This window comes from Ixodes scapularis, unplaced genomic scaffold, assembly GCF_016920785.2.
Source record: "Ixodes scapularis isolate PalLabHiFi unplaced genomic scaffold, ASM1692078v2 PGA_scaffold9__187_contigs__length_104089568, whole genome shotgun sequence".
Classification (NCBI taxonomy): Eukaryota; Metazoa; Arthropoda; class Arachnida; order Ixodida; family Ixodidae; genus Ixodes; species Ixodes scapularis.
The window spans coordinates 35,938,851-35,961,426 of NW_024609884.1; the positions used below are offsets into that span (position 1 = coordinate 35,938,851).

General features: G+C 46.2%; 1 protein-coding gene and 1 pseudogene across 1 annotated transcript in view; one reads left to right on the forward strand and one right to left on the reverse strand.

Annotated features, from left to right (window-relative positions):
* The window catches only part of LOC8033007 (protein PTHB1), a 33,173-nt gene extending 20,720 nt beyond the window's left edge, over window positions 1–12,453 (reverse strand). Inside the window, exons 1-4 of the mRNA XM_029994932.4 lie at window positions 12,371–12,453; window positions 9,172–9,305; window positions 6,814–6,976; window positions 22–86 (exon numbers count right to left, since the gene is read on the reverse strand). Of these exons, the coding sequence (XP_029850792.3) occupies window positions 22–86; window positions 6,814–6,976; window positions 9,172–9,283 (340 nt within the window). The 5' untranslated portion in view covers window positions 9,284–9,305; window positions 12,371–12,453. The remainder of the gene's footprint in view (window positions 1–21; window positions 87–6,813; window positions 6,977–9,171; window positions 9,306–12,370) is intronic.
* Window positions 12,454–14,164: 1,711 nt separating this feature from the next.
* Window positions 14,165–15,288, forward strand: LOC121833773 (annotated as a pseudogene).
* The last annotated feature ends 7,288 nt before the right edge of the window (window positions 15,289–22,576 follow it).

A 22,576-nucleotide genomic window follows, 5' to 3' on the forward strand; every position in this document is an offset into this window, starting at 1 on the left:
CGTCAACTAAATAGTAATCACCTGTTATGCTGTATACGGACAGTTTCCGAGGGTGAAGGAGAGCAATGTACACCTTGTCAGAGCCACTGGAACAGGTTAGTTGGTACAAGTTTCATCTGATTCACTCTGAACAGACCACATTGTCTTTCTAAATTTTTAATTGGAACATCACTTTCTAGAACAGTGGTTCTCAAATGGGGGTCCGCGGACACTTTGAGGTTCGTGAAGGCATTCTAGGGGTCCGCGAAGCCGAACCTCCCCACTCAAGCCCAGCAATAAAAGTTGTTTTTTCTTAGATTGAGAAGAAGCGTTCCAATTTTCGGGTGCGTTTTCTCGTGTATAAGTGAATAAAAGAAGTCTACTTCAGACTAGCACTTAGTTACATTCATTTATTAAATTTTTATAATAATTACACTATACTTTCTCTTTCTCTCACCACGAACAGGGTCCTCCATCATCCCCACCGATCCACAAGGGATCCGCGAAACATCAATGGCTGAGAACCACTGTCCTGAATATAACTGGAGTTGGTGCATCTAATCCACTAATGAGCAGGTATGTGGCAAAAAGGCATTGCACAAAGAGGAAAAGATGTCATTAAAGGAACGAGCGTGGCACAACAGGAACCAATCAGTAAGCTTCTGGCATCATGTTAACTCATGCACTGTCGTGACAACAGCAACAGTGATAGAAGCGGCATTTGACCTTGTAGCAGGTTCTGTAGCAGGCAAAATATTGGTTTGGAGCATCCACTCATGCTTTTGAAGCACATGCCAACATCTGTTAGCACATCACTTGAGAATGTAAAAGTGATTGCATCTCTAAATGAGTTCACTTATGATAGTGATTAAAGGTTCCTCCTTGATATTCGAGCATATTACTTATTACCGTTTATGATAAGAATAGACAGGGTGTAAAAGTAACATGGTCTACTTAAATAGGACTCTAGACAGAGCATGTTTCATTTACAATGGGTATTAAAAAATGGTTGAAAAGTGAATCATAGTGCAACACTCTACTGGGATAAATCCTCTCCCCCCTTTCCATTTTACATTTGACAGTTTGTTTAGCCTGTAAATATAATTTCTGTAAAATGCCAACAAGAACCAGCATATAAGCTAACAAGTCTACCAATAAAAATGTGTCCCACAGTTTAATGGACCTATCAAATTCAATACTCTAATATCATAAACTGCAAAAACAACCACCCAAAAATGTTATAGAAGCATACACTTGTGCTTCAATGTTGACACTGCTCTTTAGCAGCGTAGGAACCAGAGTTACGTCAAGGTTCACTGCTCTTTTGATCGACAGCTGCACAGGAGTAGTAGTAGTAAGTGGAGAGGGTAACAGAAAGCTGGAACATGTTGGCCACTCCTTTGAAGGGGGCAAGCTGCACAGGAACTACCATGACTACCGTATTTATTCAAATATATATAGACCTGTGTTCTCTTCTCTCTCTCTTTATCTACTCAGATTTTTTTTTTAATTAGAGATTAAATTACAATTAGGACAAAGAAGGTCGACCTGTAATAATCCTGAGCATAATTTGCATGCCTATCGCGCTAAGTCAGGCACTCCCCCAGATCAGTCGCTGCTCCTAGCACTCAGGTGCAAAGCGGTGAAGCTCGACGAGCGCACGCTAGTGAGAGGCGGTGAAGGTTGACGGGAGCGGCGCAAGTGACACGCTACTCTGCAGACATGATAATCGAGTGATCTTATCAGGAGTACAAGACCCTGCTCCTGTTTTATCACAGTAGCCGCAATCAGCAATCCTACTATTTTTGCTAACTTTTTTTGGGACTCTTAGTTCCTGACAGTGACGGCATCACCTGGAAATTTAGACGATGTCGGCGACCAACTAGCCAGTGCATCAACCGGACAGAGCGGTTGATACCCAGCATCACGGCTCTAGCCGGTCGATTTGCAGCAGCAAAGCGTGACATTATGCCATTTGCCATCTCCTTGAACGTGCTCTTTCATCTTTCAGCTTTTAGTATCTGTGTTTGAGGTTGTTTGGGTTTGAGCCTTCGACTGCGCTCTGACCAAAGGTGAAACAAACTATACGGTGAGCAGAGACGCTGTGAAATTCATACTTGTAAAATTTCTTGTTCCACTTTTCTGTATATTACGATCAACCATTAATAAAGTATTTATTTTGTTTCAAGCCCATCTTGGCGCAGGTGTGGCATAATTCTCAGCAAAAATGGCTTTTTGGCTCAGCTGTAGCAGACTCACTCATGGCTCAATTTGGCGCAAATGGCACAGCACTTCCATCGCTGCAGCGATATTGAACAAAAAAAACAAGAAACTAGAAAGATCCGGAACTCTGCAAGTATTTTTTCCACATTTTTCATCACATGATGCTAGCGCCTCCTCCTGCCAAGGTTCTATTCACACGAGAGAGAGATTTTTGTGTGGAGAAAACCAATTATGTCATAGAGCTGAAATAAAAGAAAAGCTCCGAGGAGGAAGAGGTTGGTAAGAAAATCTGGACGAGCATTCAAACAACAAAGTCGCGTGTAGCAATTGAGTTAACTGAGTCTTGTGAATGTGTTTGTAATTATCAGAATGGTCTGTTGAAGGCAGTCTTTCTCCACGAACAAAACAAAGGGAAAAAAAAAAGCACCCTGCAGTTCAACGTTGATGACCACAATCCATTTCCGAAATTGAAAGGTGGGGTCCAGTCACTCCGAGGGGCCAGCAGATACTCCGTGAGCCAGCTACAGAGATCTCCTTGGCTCTCCACAGATTGAGAGGATTAGTAAACATCCATGATGCCATGCATGTGACCCCAAAATGTGATGATGTTTAATCCTCTCCACAGAGAAAAACTATGCCATGTGAATTGACCATAAACATTCTTTATGTAAGTATAGTATTCTGGACAACACTATTCATTCCTTATGTAAGCATAGTGTTCTGGACAACACTATAAGAAATATTCTGTTTTATATTGTACAATATTGAGGTTCAGTGCTGTCTTTATCTACTAGTACAAGTTGTCAGAACACTGATTACTTGTCAAGTTTGTTCAAATATCTGATGGAGTAGTTTTCCTGCTATAACTGCAAATGACTACTGTCGACACTGGTTATAACGAAGTCGGTTATAATGAAACAGCGGCTACACCGAAGCAATCACGATTTCCCATTCCCGTTTGCACCTTTTCAATGCGTTTGTGTTTGTTTTTAGCAAACACAATTAATAGCAAAAACCGTGGATATAGCAACAAAAAAATTTCTGATCATTTAAAAAAATAATAAAATTCGGAAAGTTTGCGAAGTTTCACACCGCCGCACTTTGCTGCCTTGGCCGAGCAGCCACCAAGAACGGGCTGCAGACGATGCTGAAAACGCTGCCAGCGGCAGCCTCTACATGTCTGCTCTCTGCTCTTATCTGGAAAGCGGTTTTCCCACATCGCACGCGAAGAAGCCGTCGTGGCATGCCGATAGGGGCTTTCTAAGTGCTAGCAACAACGCACCGGTGGAGATGACGGAGAGAGCTAAAATTTAAAAGATGGAGCAACTCCAACCATTGAGAGCATTTGTAATTTAATGACAGACGCCTCCTCGGCAAATTGGCGCAAGTATGCGTGCATTTGGTTGTCATGTGGCCAGTGTGGCGAGGAAACGGGGCGGAGAGGCGGACACGTTTGCAGAAGGGAAACTGTATTGAGTTTTGACTCCTTGGATGCTGCACCTCGTTTTGCAAATGTGGCCCAGAAACCACGTGACCCCGATCGAGCAGCTGCCCCCCTCTTATATGCTCTATTTAACCGATGAAATACGAGCTTAAAGGGGCCCTGCAATCATATCTAAGCGTCTACCTTTTTTGCCGTTTCCACGTCTCTTGGGGTTCGGGCAAGCCAGCGGGCACGGAGAGAGTAACTAAATATCAGTGCATCATATTTTAACCGGACGACACGGAAACCTTCTCCACCTACACGGGCAACCCGCGTTGCCGAAAGCCCGCGATATGTGACGACTTTGGTCCTGGGTTTACTACTGGTCAGAACCGCTAAAATCTTTTTTTCAGTCAGATACAAAATATAAGTGTCGCGAACCGTTTCAATTATGTAGGAAAGTAGTTTTTGTTCAGTATTTTAGATCAGAAAAGAAGCAAATGCAGTTTATAAAGTACGGAAACAAGAAATGACCCGTCGACATACCCGCCACCAAGCAGCGGAAAAAACGGCGCATACTAGAAAGGGCTAGTGGGATGAGGCGCCGACGAACGGCGAGCGTAGAAAGGTCCAGGATGTACGCGGCGGCGCTGCAGTCGTAAACTGGCGCAAGGATCCGACCGGTTCCGAGCGTTCTGAAGGCTTTTGGCGCGGGCTTGGTTGGCGATTTTGCCATTTGGCGGCATGGCAGCGCGAAGTGGCTCCCATTCTGAACTGATATTTACCCCGTGTTTGCTGTCGTTTGTGGCCAATGAAGTGTTATGCCGAATTAGTCTTTAATCGTGCAGCAAATGCAATGCGAGCCGCCCTGGCCGCCCGCTTCATAAAGCCTATCCAACACGTGCTTTAGTGGCGCCCTCTCAAGCCGTCGACACGGAGTGCGGCAGCCGTGAGCGCTCGATGAGCTCACTACCCTTCCTCTAGTTCACGGCCACTCAGGCCAGGACCTACGACATCATGAAGATTTGAGAAAAGGAAAGTTTCATTAAGTTACTACGTTCAGTGCGCTTAGGATCAGTGCAAATTAAAAACCAGTCAAAAAGTTGTTGCAGGGCCGGCCCCTTTAAAAAGGTAGGGAAACGAAATTCCAGCGCTCATTTTCTAGCTTGAAAATGTGTCGCATGTTGCACCCTAACCTCAAAAACACCAGTCTTCCGTTGAAAGGCACAAGAAAATCAATTTTAAAGCTAAATAAACAATCTTTCAATGTGCACCTGGTGGATGCATGCGGAGCCTACTTGGGAGGTAATCTAGCAACGTTGGGAAACATGCTACGTAGTTGTGACGTAGCAGATTCCTTCGGAGCAGCGCCGCTCTTTGGAATTTCAACATTTTCCTTCTTAGCTTTCCTCCTAGCTATACTCACAAATCGCGCATTGTACCAAACAGTCAAAGAAGATGGAAAGGAAGGACTCCCCTCTTGCTCGGACCCTCGTTCGTGCAACCGGACACAACCATTCTCCCCCTAGAAAATTAGCCCGTCGCTCAAAACTCGAACAAAAGTTGCTTTCCCCACCACGCTCAGCCCTAAGCCGACAGTGTTGTGGAAGCTACGTGCTCCTTGGGCCAGTCACATGCTCGTCACCCCGCAGGTACTTCGAACGGCTCGGTTGTAACGCACCAACGCTATTGACACCACCACAATGCTGACAACGCCAACAAGGGCAAAGCTCATAACCACGCCAGCCTTGCTACGTCACGAATGCGGGGAATCTTTTCTTTCTGTTTTTGTTTGCGCCAGATATTCCATGACGCATCGCGCTCTCCTTCCCTTCTCTTCGAGCGCTTGCTCGAGTGCACTGTTTGGAACGAAAAATATAGCCAGGCATTCAAAAAACAAACGTGCGATTATCATTTACGGTTATTATCCGTCATGCTTGACTCATTTCCGAACGAAATTTGAATATTTCAATTTTCGTTTCCGTACCCCTTGTGGGAGCCGAGGGTGAAAGAAGAGGCAGATGGCACCTGACAGGCGGTCGGCGGAGAAGACATGAGCTGGCGCGAGACAGTGCGAGCTGAGCGAGGCTGGAGATGGACAAGGAACGTCGAAGCCAAGCTGCCTGGCGCGGCCCATGCATGGCGAACCCCGGAGCGGTCCACCAGCGAGGTCTGCAGCAAGACCGCTAGAAACGGCGAGCCCTGGCCATATGACCTGGGCTACGACGATCCCGGGGTGGTTCCGCAGCGAGACTCGGGCAGCGATTGCCCGGGACAGCCAGCCTACGCAGCGCTGGAGTGGGAAAGGCGATCCGCAGGCCTGGACACGGACCCCGACTGTGAGCTCTGATCGGCGGGCGACAAGGGTCGGCGGGCCCGGACTACCAGCTCTCGACGACGGGCAACCGGGAGGTACAGTAAACCCATTCGCTGTCTTCTCGTTGTTGTCACTCCCTGGGTGACGGGCGGAGCGCATACTGATCGGGTGACGATTACTAGTAGAGGGATCACCGCCGTGAAGATCCCCACACCCTTTAAGCGCGAACTCGGTGCTGTGCGCGCTTCTTCATTTGCTTCATGCTCCGTGTCGGAGTCGCTGATCCATGTAATCGCCCTCGCGCAAAAGTCTAACTTCGCTCAAGCACTGATTCAGCAAATCATAGCCACTCAATGATGGAGAGTCCCGGCACTGCCGGCACCTCGACAGGGAAGATGAAGGCACTCTCCTTGAAAGCATGCCATCCTAGACGAAGTGTGCGTAAATGTAAAAAATGCCGTCCACCGCCGGCATCCTCTGCGGCGGCCATCACATCTGTCGACGCAGACCGTACGTAGCTCGCAGGATCTTTTCTCGATAAAAGCTTCTCACAGTTGGCGAGAGGCGGCACCGATCTAGCAGAAAGTGCGTGCAGGGAAGCCTCGACCACTTTCTGAAGGCAAGATAAACATGTGCCCGTGATGGCTTATCTTTTTCTTTTTTTTTTTCCCGTGCTACTTTTATGAGTTTAGATATAATGAAGAAGCAGATATAGCAAAGAAATTTTCAATTCCTATTGATATCATTACAACCGGTCTTCACAGTATATGTGATTGAAAGGAAGAGAAGGTAATTTACATCTCGGAAGTTTACCCTGAGCAGTGTGTTTGCCACAAAGCAGCAAGATGAAGGAAAGCAAAGAAACACTTACGATACAAACTTCCCTAAAGAAACTTGCAAAACTGCCTGAGACATCTGGCATTCTAGAAGCAAGTGATCTGGCTTGTAGCCCTCAAACGTTCCATCTTCTTCCATGTTGCAAGAGGGCTGGTATACACGTAGAACTCCGGAATGGCTGCCCACAAGGATTTGATCTGGAAGGATGACAAGCTTCCTATGCAGATTTTTCTAAGAAAACCCTAAGTAATGCCTAAATAAGCATTCCGACTGCCTTTCTCATTCTAAGAATACATCTTGTCGAACAAAATCTTTCTATGTTTTGTGGTGTAAAGGTATAATATTCACCGATTTTTTAGGGGTTTTTTAATTTATTTTTTGCCCCAAATTCGGAGTATATTTTTGCTACACTTTCAATTTTCAGAAGTTCTGAGTTTACAATTGCTGTGTTCCCAATTCAAAATTCAATACTAAAATAAAAATACCCAGACATAAAACTGCACTAAGTTCATTAGAACTCGCTCATATCAAATAATATTTCTCCAGTTGGATTCGGCGTTGGCACCCTTGCCATTGGTGTGACTAACTGTCCTAATTGAAACTTAACTAAACTGACTAAACTTTAAAAAAATGTTTCCTTCAATAAATGTTGCTACTTTAAAATCAATAAACTCCTGGACATAATCACTTGGAAACTCGTTTTCTTCCCCTCCCATCCCACCACCCTGCCTGCTGCGTGAAGTGGGGAGCTGAAGTGATTTCAGCTGCCCAATCCCTCTTTAATGAAATGTGTGAGTTCATAGCTTTCAGTCTTATAAAACAGAACCCTTCCTACCTCTATGAAGCCCAAATCATAGGTTCCAAACTTTGAAGTGGAACAGTGGCTTTTGCCGTGGTGCAAAAGTATAATCGCCCGCTGTCCTGAATGAGCTTCTGAGAAGATAAACAGCATACACTCTTTTGTCAATGGTCTGAGATTTGAAAGGAAACTAAAGTGGCCTCTACTCAATACCACTAAATGACCCTGTACCAAACCTATTTGTACATCACAGTCTTTATTTTTTTTTCGTTTTCATTCTTTTTTACATTTTGACCTTGAAATTTGGAGTTTATTGAAAAAATCCTGGCGGGTGTTTTTCAGGTGGGTGTTTTTCAGATTTATCCGAAGACACAGAACCCAACCTATAGTGCACATCTTTCAGACAAACGTTTTGAATGAATGACTCAGTCCTTTTTGGCAACCAATGGTGCAATATCTTGAACGACAGTCCAAAGGAACTCTGCTGAGTCTTAGAAAAGTACCAGTATTCCATCCTGCAAAAAGGGACACTTGTGCAAAACAGGTTAAGCAATACATGTAGGGTTCTATGTCTTTTTAATAAACAAAAACAAAAAAAAACTTCTTGGTAAAAATACAACTCCAAACTCAGAATTTTGGCTGCAAAACTCAGAATTTTGTAACTGCCAGATGCCAAGGTCAGGCGTGTTTATACGAGTTACCCTGTATTAAAGATTTTATTAAAAAAACTGAGCGTCATGCTTTATGCATAAAACAGTTACCACTTTTGCTTATGAGGATTGCAAAAGAATATCCTTGTCCTTGTAAAAAAAAAAAGACGGCAGCCTTTCTACGACAATTGTAAAACACGTCTCGCCTTCTCTGCTGCCCCCTTAAGAGACTTCCTCCTGGACAAGTCTCTTTCCTAGAAAATCATTCGCCTTTCTCCGGCCTTTTTTTGTTTTAAGATTGAACTTGGCTGTCATCTACACTGAGAGCAGGGATTCGAAAGATACAGTCAGACTGCATCACCTCTGTGTGATCGGCAGGAAGCAAAAGCTCCCTATTAAACCAAAGAATACCTAGATTTCAAAGTGTCGAGATTATTTTCTAATAGTTCTACCACATATGAGTTGGCACAGCTAATGAAAGGGACATCCTCCGCATTGCCGAATACCAGAATTTTAATCGGCACATCCATCTGAAGAAGACTCATCTCGAAACAGATGTGTATTTAATTAACCGTAGAATGAATGGTGAAAGGCTCTCTATGAAAAAGATCCATTACTAAACTCGCAAACTGTTGTTCTCCACCTCGACCAATGACACTAGCCATCCAGAATACTCCGAATTTCATGCATGATGAACGAAAGCACTGAAACACTCTGAATTTTGAATAAGAAATAAACTCCAATATAATGCCACCTCATTTTGCTCAAATATTAACTCCATAAATGTAGAGCCAATATGTGCAAAAGTAAATTTTTACTGATAGGAAAACACACTCTACTGAGTAATTGAGGGCACTGGTAGTGAATGGCCACATAGGACAAAGTAAAGCTGCAATTTTGTATGAAAACATACTGCCCTACTTTGAACAAAAGAACAACTCACTTGTTTTTGCGGGGTTGTTATCAGCATTCCCAATACAAAGGCAACTGGTGTCGAAATTTTCATCAGAGCCGCAATGTGTTGACCACCATTCACGTACCTTGAAAAGGGACATGCTAAGTTTTTCCTAATAAAAGCTGTAAAGAAATACATATCTGGAGTCAAACACACAACTAAAAATAAAATGTAAATGAATTAGCTCTGTATGTTTTGATACTTTCTATTTTTGTTATAAACGCTCGAGAGCCAAGAACTCATTCCAAAACATAACCAAATATCAGGGTTGAGCAGTATCACGATACAAATGTATTGCGATAGTATTTTAGAAATACATTTGTTATTTATATTTCTGTAGCGCAATGCAATTTTTCAAGTGTATTTTGTATCTCTGTGTTGAAATACCTTTTCGGGTGTATTTCTGGTATAGCGATACTATTAGGAGCCGATGTACCTCATTACATTTTTGAAGGAATCGTTGCTTTCCAATAAAAAGTTCAAACTGACATTCTTTTTCTTGAGTGGGGGGAGGGTGGTGTTAAGGAAACGCCGAGGCTTTGTATTGAGGAGACCAACGTTTGTAAAGAAAGTTTTGTCCCCGACCATACTCACTCACTTCTTTATGTGAAAAGATAGTAAATGTTTTTGCAGACTTCGGCGTCAACTCTTCTCGAATATTCCAAAGTTCTAGGAGCTGCCGGCACGTCCAACCAACAGTTAAGAGAACACCGTTTCATCCCACCGTGACGTCATAAGATCACTCCGAGACGCCTAGGCTGAACAAGGGCATGGTGATATCGAGGCTATTTGGAAGCGCACAAAAATTATTTGGAGTTCCCTATGATTTTGTCCGAGAAGGATGAGAAATGCCGAGACAGATTGCACCCTGGACCTGATAGAAAACGTTTTTCAACCCATTAAAAAACTGCTTGCTTCCTGGTTGCTATTCTGTTAATTCTGCGAGAAATCTATTTCAAGTGCAAAAACGTTAACGACGATATTCAGGCTCAATCTTAGTGAGTACTCGTTGGTTGGTTTCCCCCCAAAGGTCTACCTTAATATTCCGAGAGATAGCCCACCTGAAACTAAAAGCAAATCGGGTGAAAATAAGGAATGGGCTAACTTTCGGTGTGCGATACAAAAAGTTTAAAAGATGTTAGTTTTAGATTTTGTGAGCTGCGAAACTTGTGATCACAGGGAGGGGCAATGAATCAAAGATGACCGTCCTTCCCAGTCAGCAATGTTCGCTTATCTCCCACGATGGCTAAGTAACACCATTTCTGCCGAGGTGATTAATGGCCAGGACCCTGCAATTACTAGAAGTAATTGCAGGACAATGTCAAAGAACATCGCAAATAGCAATTGTTGTTTAAAAATGCAGATGGTTGAACGTGTTGGTTTCTAATTTAAGTTATCATAAATGTTTAAAAATGTATTTCAGTATCCGTATTTCTGTCCCGGCAGAATATGTTCCTGTATTTGTATTTCCAAATACATTTCTATTTTTAAATGTATTCCCGATAGATATCACGATAGCTTATTGTAAGTGTATTTCAGTATCAGCAGTCTTTGTCATGTATCCCTGTATTTGTATTTCCAAGTATTTCTGTCCGACCCGGCCAAGACCTGAAAATAGTTACTCTCTTCATGCCAAGAAAACAATCAAGTATCCACAAAAAAAAAAAGTATATATATAGGGTAGTGTTAAGTCACTAGGCTCCATCTAAAATGGACCGTAAAAATCGACGCCTGCACGTAGCAATCTAATCTTTTCGTCAAAGGTGCAATTCACAGGTCGGTTTTTTCTTGTAAAATTACAAAGCGTAGCTCTCTTTCTGTAAAAAATAAAGCCTAGAAACTAGCCAGGGTCTACAGCAGGCAGCAACGCAGACGATAGGGGTCCAGTAGTGGGGTGTGTTTGTTGTTCGTATTGATGGATGGCGCTACCTCCTTATCGCGACCACCGTGGTTTATAAAAATGAAAATGATATTTTTGAAATGTGCCTTCAGTTAAAAAATAAATGCGAACAATAAAAGCAAAACTTAAAGTACAAAAAAAAAAACGTCTGCATAACGGCGGCGCTTTTGCTGCCAACGGATTTCGTCAGCGTGACGTCTGCTATCTTTCGCTGGTCGGCTGCACCTTCAGGCGCTGCTCCCGACGCCATCTATCAATACGAACGCCAAACACGCCCCGCTACTGGACCCTGTCATCTGGGTCGCCACCCGCCGTAGACCCTGGCAAGTTTCTTGGCCCTATTTTTTACTAAAAGAGATCTACGCTTTGTAATTTTTCAAGAAAAAACCGACCTGTGATATACACCTTTGACGAAAAGTTTATATTGCTACGTGCAGGCGTCGATTTTTACGGTCCATTTTAGATTCAGCCTGGTGACTTGAACCACCCTATATATATATATATATATATATATATATATATATATATATATATATATATAATTAAAAAGGGGTGGAGGGTGGAGGACCCCTCGAATAAGCATTTGACTAATATGCGTGATGTACTAATAAGCCAGGTATACGTGATGTACTACATAACTACATAAGGCTGCAACATGCCAGCTGGGTAGTTTAAGCATTTCTTCGATCAGCTCGAAAAACTGATGCCAATGCCAACAAGAATCACGGATCTGCCGGATCCGGCCCGCGGGTTGCCGACGCCCGTCCTAAACCATGACGTCCAACTGTGGTTAATTCTTCCTATGCTGGCGTAGATCTCGCAAAAATGAACTGCTGTGTCTAGAGAAAGTCGGAGGACCCGGTGCCTTTGAACGAGGTCCACACTAAACCTTCCCCCGGTTGTCTTTTTTTTTTTTTTTTTTTTTTTTTTTAAACATGGAGAGTTTTGAATGCGCGAAAAGACCTCATGCAGCTTACCCACAGCGGCGAAAAGAAGCAACGCCACACGACGTATAAATCATGGCACAAACGCCCGTGCCACACAAACATCGCAGCATGCACAAAATTATATTGCAGCGTTACACGAGGACGCTGGCAATCGTGGTTCAAGAATTGGACCGTGCATGGTACATACACGGCATTATAACGCTGTAATAATAACAATAATAAGTGTACAGAAAGACACTTCAAGGCAGCCCGAAACACACTGCGCAAAATGGATGACGCATGCACGTATTTTACAGTAAGGAACGAGAATAAATGGAAGAGAAACACGCGAGATACAGACCCAGAACATAGAACGCAAATAGTTTTGTTTGGTTGCCATAGCGACCACAGCAGCACACCAGTGCTGGCCCAGTGTTGTGTTCCGATATAGCGATATCGGCGATATCCTCCGCCTATGTGCCACGTCAGCCACGTGCCACCTCCCGCAGCCGTGGCCGCCGTGTCCGCCGTGCCACCTCCAAGGGAGTGCCATGTAGGGATGTCGCGTGTCCGAGTGGGCTAGCGCACACCAGCTCGGAGCACGTGGAGCGAAAGCTGGCGCCTGCCTAAAGTGTACTAGCCCATTTCGATCTGGATGAGCATCGTACCGGCTAGATACGGAGCAGAGTAGCGCAATCCTTTGATCCGCGTGTTTCGCCGACAACATGGCCGACAGAGCAGCTCCAGCTCGGCGCGAGTCACGTGGTACTCAGGGTTCCAGGACGCGGCCCGCCCCAACGTTACTAGATACTAGTGATGGGACGAATCTTTATCCGAATCGAGATTCGGAGACGAATCTGAAGATTCGGAAAGATTCGGAAAAGTAGCCGAATCTCAAGCGATTCGGAAAAGTTCGGAAAGATTCGGAGCGTTGCCATGGTTGCCAAATCACGTTGATGTGTGTTTCAACTTTTCGTGATATTAAATTAAATCAATTCTACAAAGTGCACGAAATAATATTGTAATATAATATTAGAGTAATAAATAATATGTTCCGCTTTGTTAATATTATTTTGGATGTTTATCGAGAACAGTAGCCTAGCCAGACATCGCGGAAATATTGGTTTCGGTTCCGGATCACGACCCAAATCGCCCAAATAGGCATGTTGGTGCACGCACGTGGAAACACATGCGCATGTTTTCATCGCCGCAAGAGATCGATGCCGTACATGCTGTTCGGTACAAACACATTTCGTGCCCATAATTACTATCGCAGTGGCACACACCACATAAGTGAGTATGTTCAATTCGATTATCTCCAACGAGTGCCCACTGAGGTATTTCTATTGGATCACGGGAAACAATCTGAAACTCCTGGTTAATGCAGGCTTTCCGATTTAGTGTTTGTTTCCGAACAATGAAGTTGTGTTGGACACCCCTGTGTTGTGTTTCTTTTTTATCAAATAAAGTTCATGTACACAAAACTTGCTGCCGAGAACGGAGAAACGAGTTTTTCTTTGCCACCGGTGCCAGTACGCGGCCAACATTCATCTCGCTCTCGCGCCTTACAGGTACAGACATACGCAGCTCTAGAGAAGGAGACGAATAATTTCCTTGCCTGAATATATATTTATTGTGAGTTGCGCCAGATTACATATAATACACAGCGTTTCGCTACATTTCACCGGTCACCGCGAAACCGCACAGAAAGCGAGACCGTGCATTGGTTAGGCCTACGTGAACCACATCGATCAGCTCAGCTGGACCTGGGCGCGTGCCAGGGTTTACAATGACAGTACAGTACATACCATACGTTGAAATAAACAAGACGATATCTGGCTATATGCAGGAACAGTATTTAAGAGGCGCACAACTGACCGCATACGCGAGGTTTACGACAACCTTCATGCTGCCGCCTGCATCCAGCGACGAATCTGACGAATCTCCGAATCTGCCGAATATTCGTCGCGAAAAGTTCGGAAATTTCCGAATCTGTCCGAATCCGAATCTCCGGTGATTCGTCCCATCACTACTAGATACTCTTCAGTTCTCAAACTGCGGAGCTCCGCCTGACGCCTATCTGTTGCGCTCCGCTTGGGGGCGCGCGCGACGGAGTTTGCCCGGCAGGCGCCAAACCCCACGGCCGATTCGGCATAGCAACACGTGAAACACGTTGCGGGTAGTGTGCGGCGGCGGTGTTTCCGTTTGGTTACGTTTGTGCTCGTAGCCGCGTGTGTTGTGTTTGTGCATCGTGCTGCAGCTGCATGAAGCATGCCACGCTGTCGTGCAGCGGTGTAAAAGCGGGGACGATTCTATGCGATTTGCGGAAGAGAAGAGACATTTTTTCAGGCCACCCAGCCAGCGACGCTGACCGCCTTGAACTCTGGAAGCGCGCAGCACCAAGGCTGGACAAAAAGCTTTCGAGCTCGTCTTCCGTTTGCGACCTTCACTTCCACGATAATGACATCTTGAAGGTCTTCGAGCACAACGTTTGTGGAGATGTGGTAGCTATACCGTGCGACAAATAGGCACTGAAGCACGACGCCATGCCTAGCCTGTTCCCGAATCGTCCTAAGTATCTTTTTAAACCGACACGGAAGCGCAAAGCCCCTACTCGCAGACTGTCCCCGGCAAAAAGCAGGCGCCGAAAAGAACAAGGTGAGCGGTCGATTGCAGCAGTTCAAGGCGAGCCGAATGTTGTACTTGTTCGTGTGGAGGACACATTGAAGACCGCTGGAGAGGCTCGTCGATCAAACAGAGCTAGCTTGAGCAATGAGATTCAGGCTAGGCTACTGAAAATGACATTTCCATGTGTTACTCCTGACCAAAGGAATGATGAGCACAGCTACTTTAGAGGTTCACCAGACGACAGTGTTGCGTATTACCTATCTGGGTATGTTGTACACAAAATGAGCAAGCGCACAGAGTGCCAGTTGTGCCTGCATGACATTAATTCAGCAGCTCCTGTCGTCGGTTCTGACGCATACTTGACCATATATCGGAGCTTCAAGGAAGGCAGCCTGAGGCACCCCAGCAGTTTGACTCTCTCGTGATGAGGAAGGTCTCTGTGGGGACTTGTTTTGGAAGGTTCTGGACAAGCTGGATAAGTGCAATGTAACGCGGCTGGGTTGTGGTCAGCACAAGCCCACGTTCATGTGCCAAATGTTGTATTTTCTTTTTTTTTGTCACGCGGATGCATTTTTACGCGAGGGATATCAACCGTCGCCTGCAATTCTCGAGAGAGTCGCCATCGCCAGCAAAAAAGCTCGTCTATCATGAAACCGCGTTCAACAATTGCATTGTGTGTGCGTCTTTGTGTCTCGCAGTAAGTGCTTTTCGCGCCACCGAGAGAATAAAGTTTCTTTGCCTTGCTTATTTTTCGTTTTCAGTAACGAGTACGCAAAGAGTGGCGGTGATACTTTCCGGGCAGCTTCGCCGCTGCTGCTTTTTCCTGTTCATTCCGCTCATTTAGAGCCTCTGCCCAACGTCTGAAGAGGTCCCTAATGACTGCAAAAATCGGAGGCGCATTGCATGACACAATTCCAAGGCAAAGATTGCCCTAATTTTAGACAAACCCCCGAGATTGGGGAAAAGATGAAGGACAACACAACACACCGAGTGTCAGACAGAGTTGAGACTGTGTTGTTTTGGCCTTCGTCTTTTCCCCAGTCTCGGGGGGTTTGTCTAAAATTATGTTAAACCTTCACCAGCTCGTTTGCGCCCTAACGTTTTCGTAACTAATTTCATTTGCTGCACAAACACCCAGCGCGTCGCGCTACGAAGCGCAGGGCACCGGGCTAACGGTGGCCGCCGCGCCATCTGGCTAGCGGAAACGAAAATGGGCCACGCATCGACGGCCGCCGCCGGGGGAGTTTGATAACTGAAGGTATCTAGTAACGTTGGGGTATCCTGGAGAATCTATCCCCGTCTCTTCAGCCATCTTGGAACTACCGCCCCGCCACCTATAGGGCGTTGGAGTTGCGATGTACGACAATCATGTCGTATTACACCTGAGACTGCGGTGGAAGAAATCGGAAGAACTTTCAGTAGAAGGAACAGACACAGAGAACGTCTCAAACTTACGACAAACTTACGACAACTTTTCTTGGCAATGCAGTGGAAGGTACAGGCCCGCGTTCCCTCTCTCATTTTGAGTGTGCGCAGGCTCTCCTCCTCTCCCCATTTCCGGGGAGAGGAGGAGAGCCCGCGCACACTCAAAATGGGAGAGGGGACGCGGGACGTACCTTCCACTGCATTGCCAATTGAAAGTTGTACCGGCGTGCGGTCGTGTACCCCAGGCTTCCTGTTGTACTTAACTGGCTAAATTTCTCATTGGCGAGTGACTCGCCGCAACTTTGAAATGGCCCACCAACTACACGCTATAAAAATATCCTCACAACCCCAATTATTATTTGTTATTTTGGCGAGCTCTATTTTCCGGAAATTGCGTGCGAACGCAGCGCATTCTGAAGTTTCTGAACCTCCAACGAGGATTCGTGATGAGAAGTTGGCTAAAGCCAAGACGAGCGCAGTTAAAAAATGTTGGCGGCCGGGTGGGTGGTGTCGGTGGTGTCGTGAGCGCGACCACAAGCGCGACGACGGCAGCATCCTCGCACAGGGGGAACAGCGCACCCGCAAAACAATCACCGTGGCATCCTCGCGACTGCGATTTTCAACAACGATCGCCGGCAGCTTATGCTTGCGACGCGCGAACATTTCTCGGCGAAGGTACGGTGTGCGATCAGTGCACGATACCTCTCTTGCAGAGGCAACGCAAGTGGACACGACCGGTCGACCTAGGTCGACCGTTCCCGTCGCATTCTCATATTTGAACAAATCTAAAATGTTACTCTAAATGAAAAAACTTTTTTTTTTTCTTTTACAGCGGAGCTTTAAAGGGTTAGTTTCCCCAGGATTGTGTCCGGTACCAAACAAATGTCAACACCCGTGGTCTAGAGTAGGGGTGTCGCGAACTTTTGTCGTACCAGATTTTTAGGTCGAACTTTCGGAGATCGACTGGGTCGAACCGGTTCGACGAACCTTCAAAACTTTTAACCAGATTCGACCGGTTCGACTTTGCGGACAGTGTGGCCAGACCTTGATACAAGCATGTCTAGGTTTGGAGAATTTTGTTTTATCCGAAGGTTTCTTTTATTTTATGAAAAGTTGCAATTGAAAGAAATCAATTCTAATCACTGAAGAAGTTAATTAATAACTTATTTTTGTACTGTTTTAACTGAAATAACAAATCAGCGCTGCCCTTAATTCATTCCGTAGCCATCACCAGCCAATCCGAAGCCAACTGGCCATCCTGTCGCGCATGCGCACACGAGTCGAACCTCAATAAAAGGTTCGTCGCACTTTCCACTAAAAGTTCGGAAAAGTCGAACCTGGTCGAACTCGAACCTCGGCCGGTTCGCGACACCCCTAGTCTAGAGCACTATTGGGCAGGATCTCTGTGACGTCACGGCGCGGTGGTGGCGCGTCGGTCGCACTTCCGGTCTGGGGCTGTGGGCAGAAGTCCCCATGCCAGACGTGTATTCCTGCGTTGTTTTGAAAGGAACCAGACAAAAACCTGCCTTCTCGTCAAAACGCCGCGACTGGGTCCGTACCAAAAGTGTCGAGAAAGGTCTGAAGGTCAGTTTTCACGTGCTCGGTTCGTCCGAGAATCTGGATATGTGCCGTGAAAAGGGAAAAGCAGACGCCGTCGGACAACGATTGCTTGGGCGGGAAGCACTTTGGGTTCAATTCACGGACACTTGTGGTCATCAGATTTATTTGTTTTGTTCCAACATGAACGCCAGAAAACTGTCAAGTCGTGCGGACAACCTGTGGACTACGTTCAGTGCGTCTTCAAGCTCAAACGGCCGCCTGATCGTTCGAACTGTCGTCTGCTCTTTCAAACGTTTCTGCTTGCCGTCTGCTCTCGACGCCGGCCGTAGATTAAATGTTGGCCCGGTACTTGCTATACGAAGTAAGTGCAGGCCTCAAAAGACTTAAGTTTGAAGGTTGGTAAGTAGGCTCGATGTAAACAGTAAATACAAGGAGATGATCATTGTAACGAGTGACCATCACTGACTTGCTATGCCTAATTGACTTAGTCCGATTTTACTTGCAATTTTCAGTATCGACGTCGACTATCTCAGCTACGGTACAAGCTTTTGCAGCCCGAGCGGCGTCGCGACTGAGAATTGCGAGCGAAATCTCATCATGCGAATCAGGTTTTATCGTAGATACTGCGGCGTCCACGCGGAATGAATCGCCACATGTCACATTATTCACGCGAAGTTTTGCGGTGTAACGAGCCTCGGTAATTTCGCTAACACCGCTCAAGTAGTCAGAGATCGCCAGGAAGACGTAGAATCAACAATTCGAACGCGAAAAAGGGCAGGGGGACTCACACCGACGCCGACAACATCGCATTTCAATGGTTTGTTTATGGGCGACGGCGAGCTTTTTGCCCACACCCCCATCGCGCATGCGCGGCGCCGGTGGCGTCCGCTAGGGGCGCTCCGGTTTGTTTGTAAACATGAGTTGGTGTATAGGGGGCGCTCTGACCCATTTGTTTCCCCACACCTCGGTGTTTAAAGGGGTACTCCACCGATTTTTTGAGCTACCTCAACTAACGACATTTTCTGACTCCCCGACCTTTAGCCTTTCCGGTAAGCTATTTAGCATCGCGAAATTCATAATAGGTATTGTGAAATCGGCAAATGAAAATGGTGCAAAAACCAATATTCAAATATTCGCGCACTTTTCAGTGCCGTGACGTCAGTGGCAGGCAGGCTTGCCAGTCGAGCAAGTAGTCTAAAATAGAATATGCCAACCATTTGTTCCGTGCTGGAGCGCGTATACGGGAGCGAGCTTCCAAAGCACTCATTTGACACCAAGAAACTGCTTCAAATCCGCTGGGAACAACTTCTGTAGTCCAAAAAGTTAACCCCTGCCTTCCACTGACGTCACTTTGTTGTTGTTGCCAGTAGAGACTTTCAGTTTGAAAAACATGGTGAAGACCAAAACTGTAAATTCAATAACTTCGCGAAAAAACGATATTTTGACCTAATATTTGGGATACTATTTTAGCAATGTTTGTTGGTTAGTTTAGCAAAATTTCAAGCAAATCGGAGACAATGAAAAAACCGGTGGAGTACCCCTTTAATCAACACAAGGTCTGTGCACATGCCTACAGGCCTTATGGGCATGTCCATGTCATCTACAATAGAGCGCGGGGCACAGTTCAATGTAAAAAATACTAACAATCGACGAAGCTACGTTAAGTGCCGGATCTATCCTCAGCAAATGCGAGCTTGACCCACTTCGGCTTTTGTGCTGAGCTGGGACCGTGCATGCTGCATTGTTCATGCAGGCCGGAGTGGAAACAAAAGAGCCCCTCCTCCCCCTCACCGGAGAACACGAACTCCAGCCGAACGCTGACGCCGCGTCGGTTATGTTGGCCGAGCGCTCAATCATTGTATTTGTTGTCCCCATCCGTGCAGTTCTAAAGTTAACCGCTTGGGGCGTCACCGGTCGCTTCACCTCCCCAATACAGGGTGATTCAAGGAGACGCCAGGCTCTTTAAATCGACCGCAAAATTTGGTTTCTTAACCTATCGCGCTACGACTTTGTGCAGCATTGCCCATAGATGGTGCATTTTTTTTTTTTTTTTGTAAAATTTGCAAAGAGCGAATTTACCTGAGGAAAAGGTAAAGAAAGAAAAAGGCTTAGCTCCTATGGAAATGCAGCGACGCCACCGGTCTTCAAACAACACGGCGTCGTTTCGTACGGGAGACAAGAGATGGCGCAACGAATGCCGCCAACGAACGAGCATACGGCGCCGAGAGCCGGCCGTCTTTAGCAGACAATCTTTTCCACTCAAAAGCGGCGCGCGTTCCGCAGGCGGCGACAGTCGCAGAAACAAAAACAGGCGCGGTAACAACAAGGAACTGCAGTTCCTTGTCTGCTAAAAACGCCGGCTCTCCGCATCGTATGCTCGTTCGTTGGCGGCAGTTGGCGTTAGGGAGGCTCAAGTGAGGGTGGTGCAGGGTGTAAGATAGACAGGTGGTGAAACGAGAGCCAAATGAGCGACCAGATTGTGTCCCCCTCGGTTTTCTCTTTTTCTGTGGCGCCATCTATGTGGAGCACCGCGAACTCTCACTCCAGGTGGGCGAACGCTGGCGACCGGTTAAACTGACGGAGAAGGTTTCTCGTGGATTTTCAATGGAGGACTGTCGTGCTCTCAGTTTATTTTGCGCACTCTCCCATAGAGTTCCATGCAAATTCGATTCCAATTTTTTTTCTTCTCGCCGCAGCGCCATCTGTCGCAAATCGGGGGTACCCGCAAGCCACCCGCAAGCAGACGGGTACACAATCCGGTCACGGCGCTGCGGTAGGTTTCTATGGGCCGTTTCCCCACCTGTCTATCTTAAACCCTGGGGTGGTGCAACTCGTAGATCGGGGATCACGGGACATGGACGCCATTTAATTGCTAAATTTTGCTGGGAGTCTATGGGGCAAAGGGTCATTTTCTTTCCTAACTCAGGTCATAGAGGCCCATTAACGTGCTTGAATAATTTACACAAGGTATAAATGATTACCAGTTTTGTTGCGGTAGGTTAAGTACTTTTTTAACGCGAAAAATGATAAATTCCGCCATCTTGGACGTTGCTGCTTGTCTGGCAACTTTGCTTTCTCCGCTCGACGTTTGCAATTCTCGGAGCGAGAAGGAAGCGAGAGAGGCTGCGCCAAGGCGCTCGTTGCTTGCAATGGGAGGCGAGAGGAGGAAAGGCGCATGGAGCAACAAGCAACAGAGTTGCAACAGAGCGGGCGCCTGCTCTCGTGCAGGCAACATTGACGCATATCCTTTCTCAAATCCTCTCCCTCAGGCGCCGCCATTCAATTGCAAACGCTCTCCAGGTTTTGAGTTGCGCCCACCCTCACTAGAGCCTAGTAAAAAAAGTCCGGCTCCACGCGGAGCATTACTAATTTCCCTCTTTATCTTTATGATTATGATATATGTAGGTGAATTTTAGATTACATATATGCTATCTTACCAAGACGTAAGCGTTTCGAACGCTAAAAGCATCGCTTTTTCCCCTGACAACCAAATCTCGGAAGAACTACTTCGCGCCGCGTATGAACAATGCGCAAAACTTGCTTTTTTCTTGAGGTGAAAACGAGTGTCGCGACCGCTTGTGCCATCTCTCGTCTCCCGTGCGAAACGGCGCCGTGTTGTTTGAAGACCGGTGGCGTCGCTCCGTTTCCATAGGAGCTAAGCCTTTTTCTTTCTTTACTTTTTCCTCAGGTAAGTTCGCTCTTTGCAAATTTAAAAAAAAAGGAAAAAAAAAGCACCATCTGTGGGCAACGCTTGGCAACGCTGCACAAAGTTGTAGCGCGATGGGTTAAGAAACCAAATTTTGCGGTCAATTTAAAGAGCCTGGCGTCTCCTTGAATCTCAGAGTAGTGCGGCTCTGGAGTAGTGTAGGGTGCCTACATGTCTGTCTGTCTCAGGGTGAAGACATGTATTGTTGCGCTGAATGTGCCAGCGCGTGACGCTCTCACGCACTCAGTGCGTGACTTGGGCGGTAAAATGGCGTCTATGCATCAGCCAAAGCTACGCGCTCGAGCTGAGTGACACCGGATTGCGCGCACTTCAAAATGCATAAAAAAGCTATTGGGCGGAAAAATGGCTGAGATGTCACCACTCAAGCAAAAGCGCGAGTGTGTATGAAGGCACTCTAGAGTAGTGCAATCTAAAACGCCATCTCTCGGCGACTAGCGGCAAACGCCCGGGGGTTCCAACTGCGGTCACAAATGCATAGGGCACGTGAGAAAATCGCTGTTTCTTGATTATTCTGGGGATGTACGGAACGACAATAGTTTTTGACATAATAAAGGAACAGTTTACAATAATTTGCGCTAAGTTGTGTGCCATTTAATAACGTTTATTTTTTTTTTTTTTAATTGCCTGAGCGGAATCGTGCAGCAGACGACGCGGCTATGTCGGACCGTTCACGTGACCCGCTCTGGCCAATCCATAAAGTCCATTTCCGCTGCATAAAACAATTATCTGCTTCAAACGCCATTGCCTTGCATTCTCAAAATTTTCACACGCATCCAATATTATAAATACTTTGATAAAGTATTTAGTGCGTTACCAACTTCACAACACACTAGTTTTGAGAAGTGCGAACTTGGCGTTTATTTCTTAATCAGCCGTGTTGAGTCGATCTCCACCGAGTACCACGTGACTCGCGCCGAGCTGCACTGTCGGCCATGTTGTCGGCGAAACACGCGGATCAAAGGATTGCGCTACTCTGCTTCGTAGGAGCTACATAATGCTCTACCGTGGTCGAGGACACAACACTTTGGTTGCCGCCGTTGCTCATAGATGGCGGTAGCTGTCCAGAGTGTTGTGTTTGCTGGTTGTCTGCTTGCCGCCGTCGCTCATAGATGGCGGCAACATTTCTTCGGAGGAAGAAGTGCGGCAACGGAATGAGCAGCGATGTGTGCAGCAGCGCAAACGGTTCCGCAACCGCCGCGAGGCCGCTATCGCCTAAAGTTCCACTGC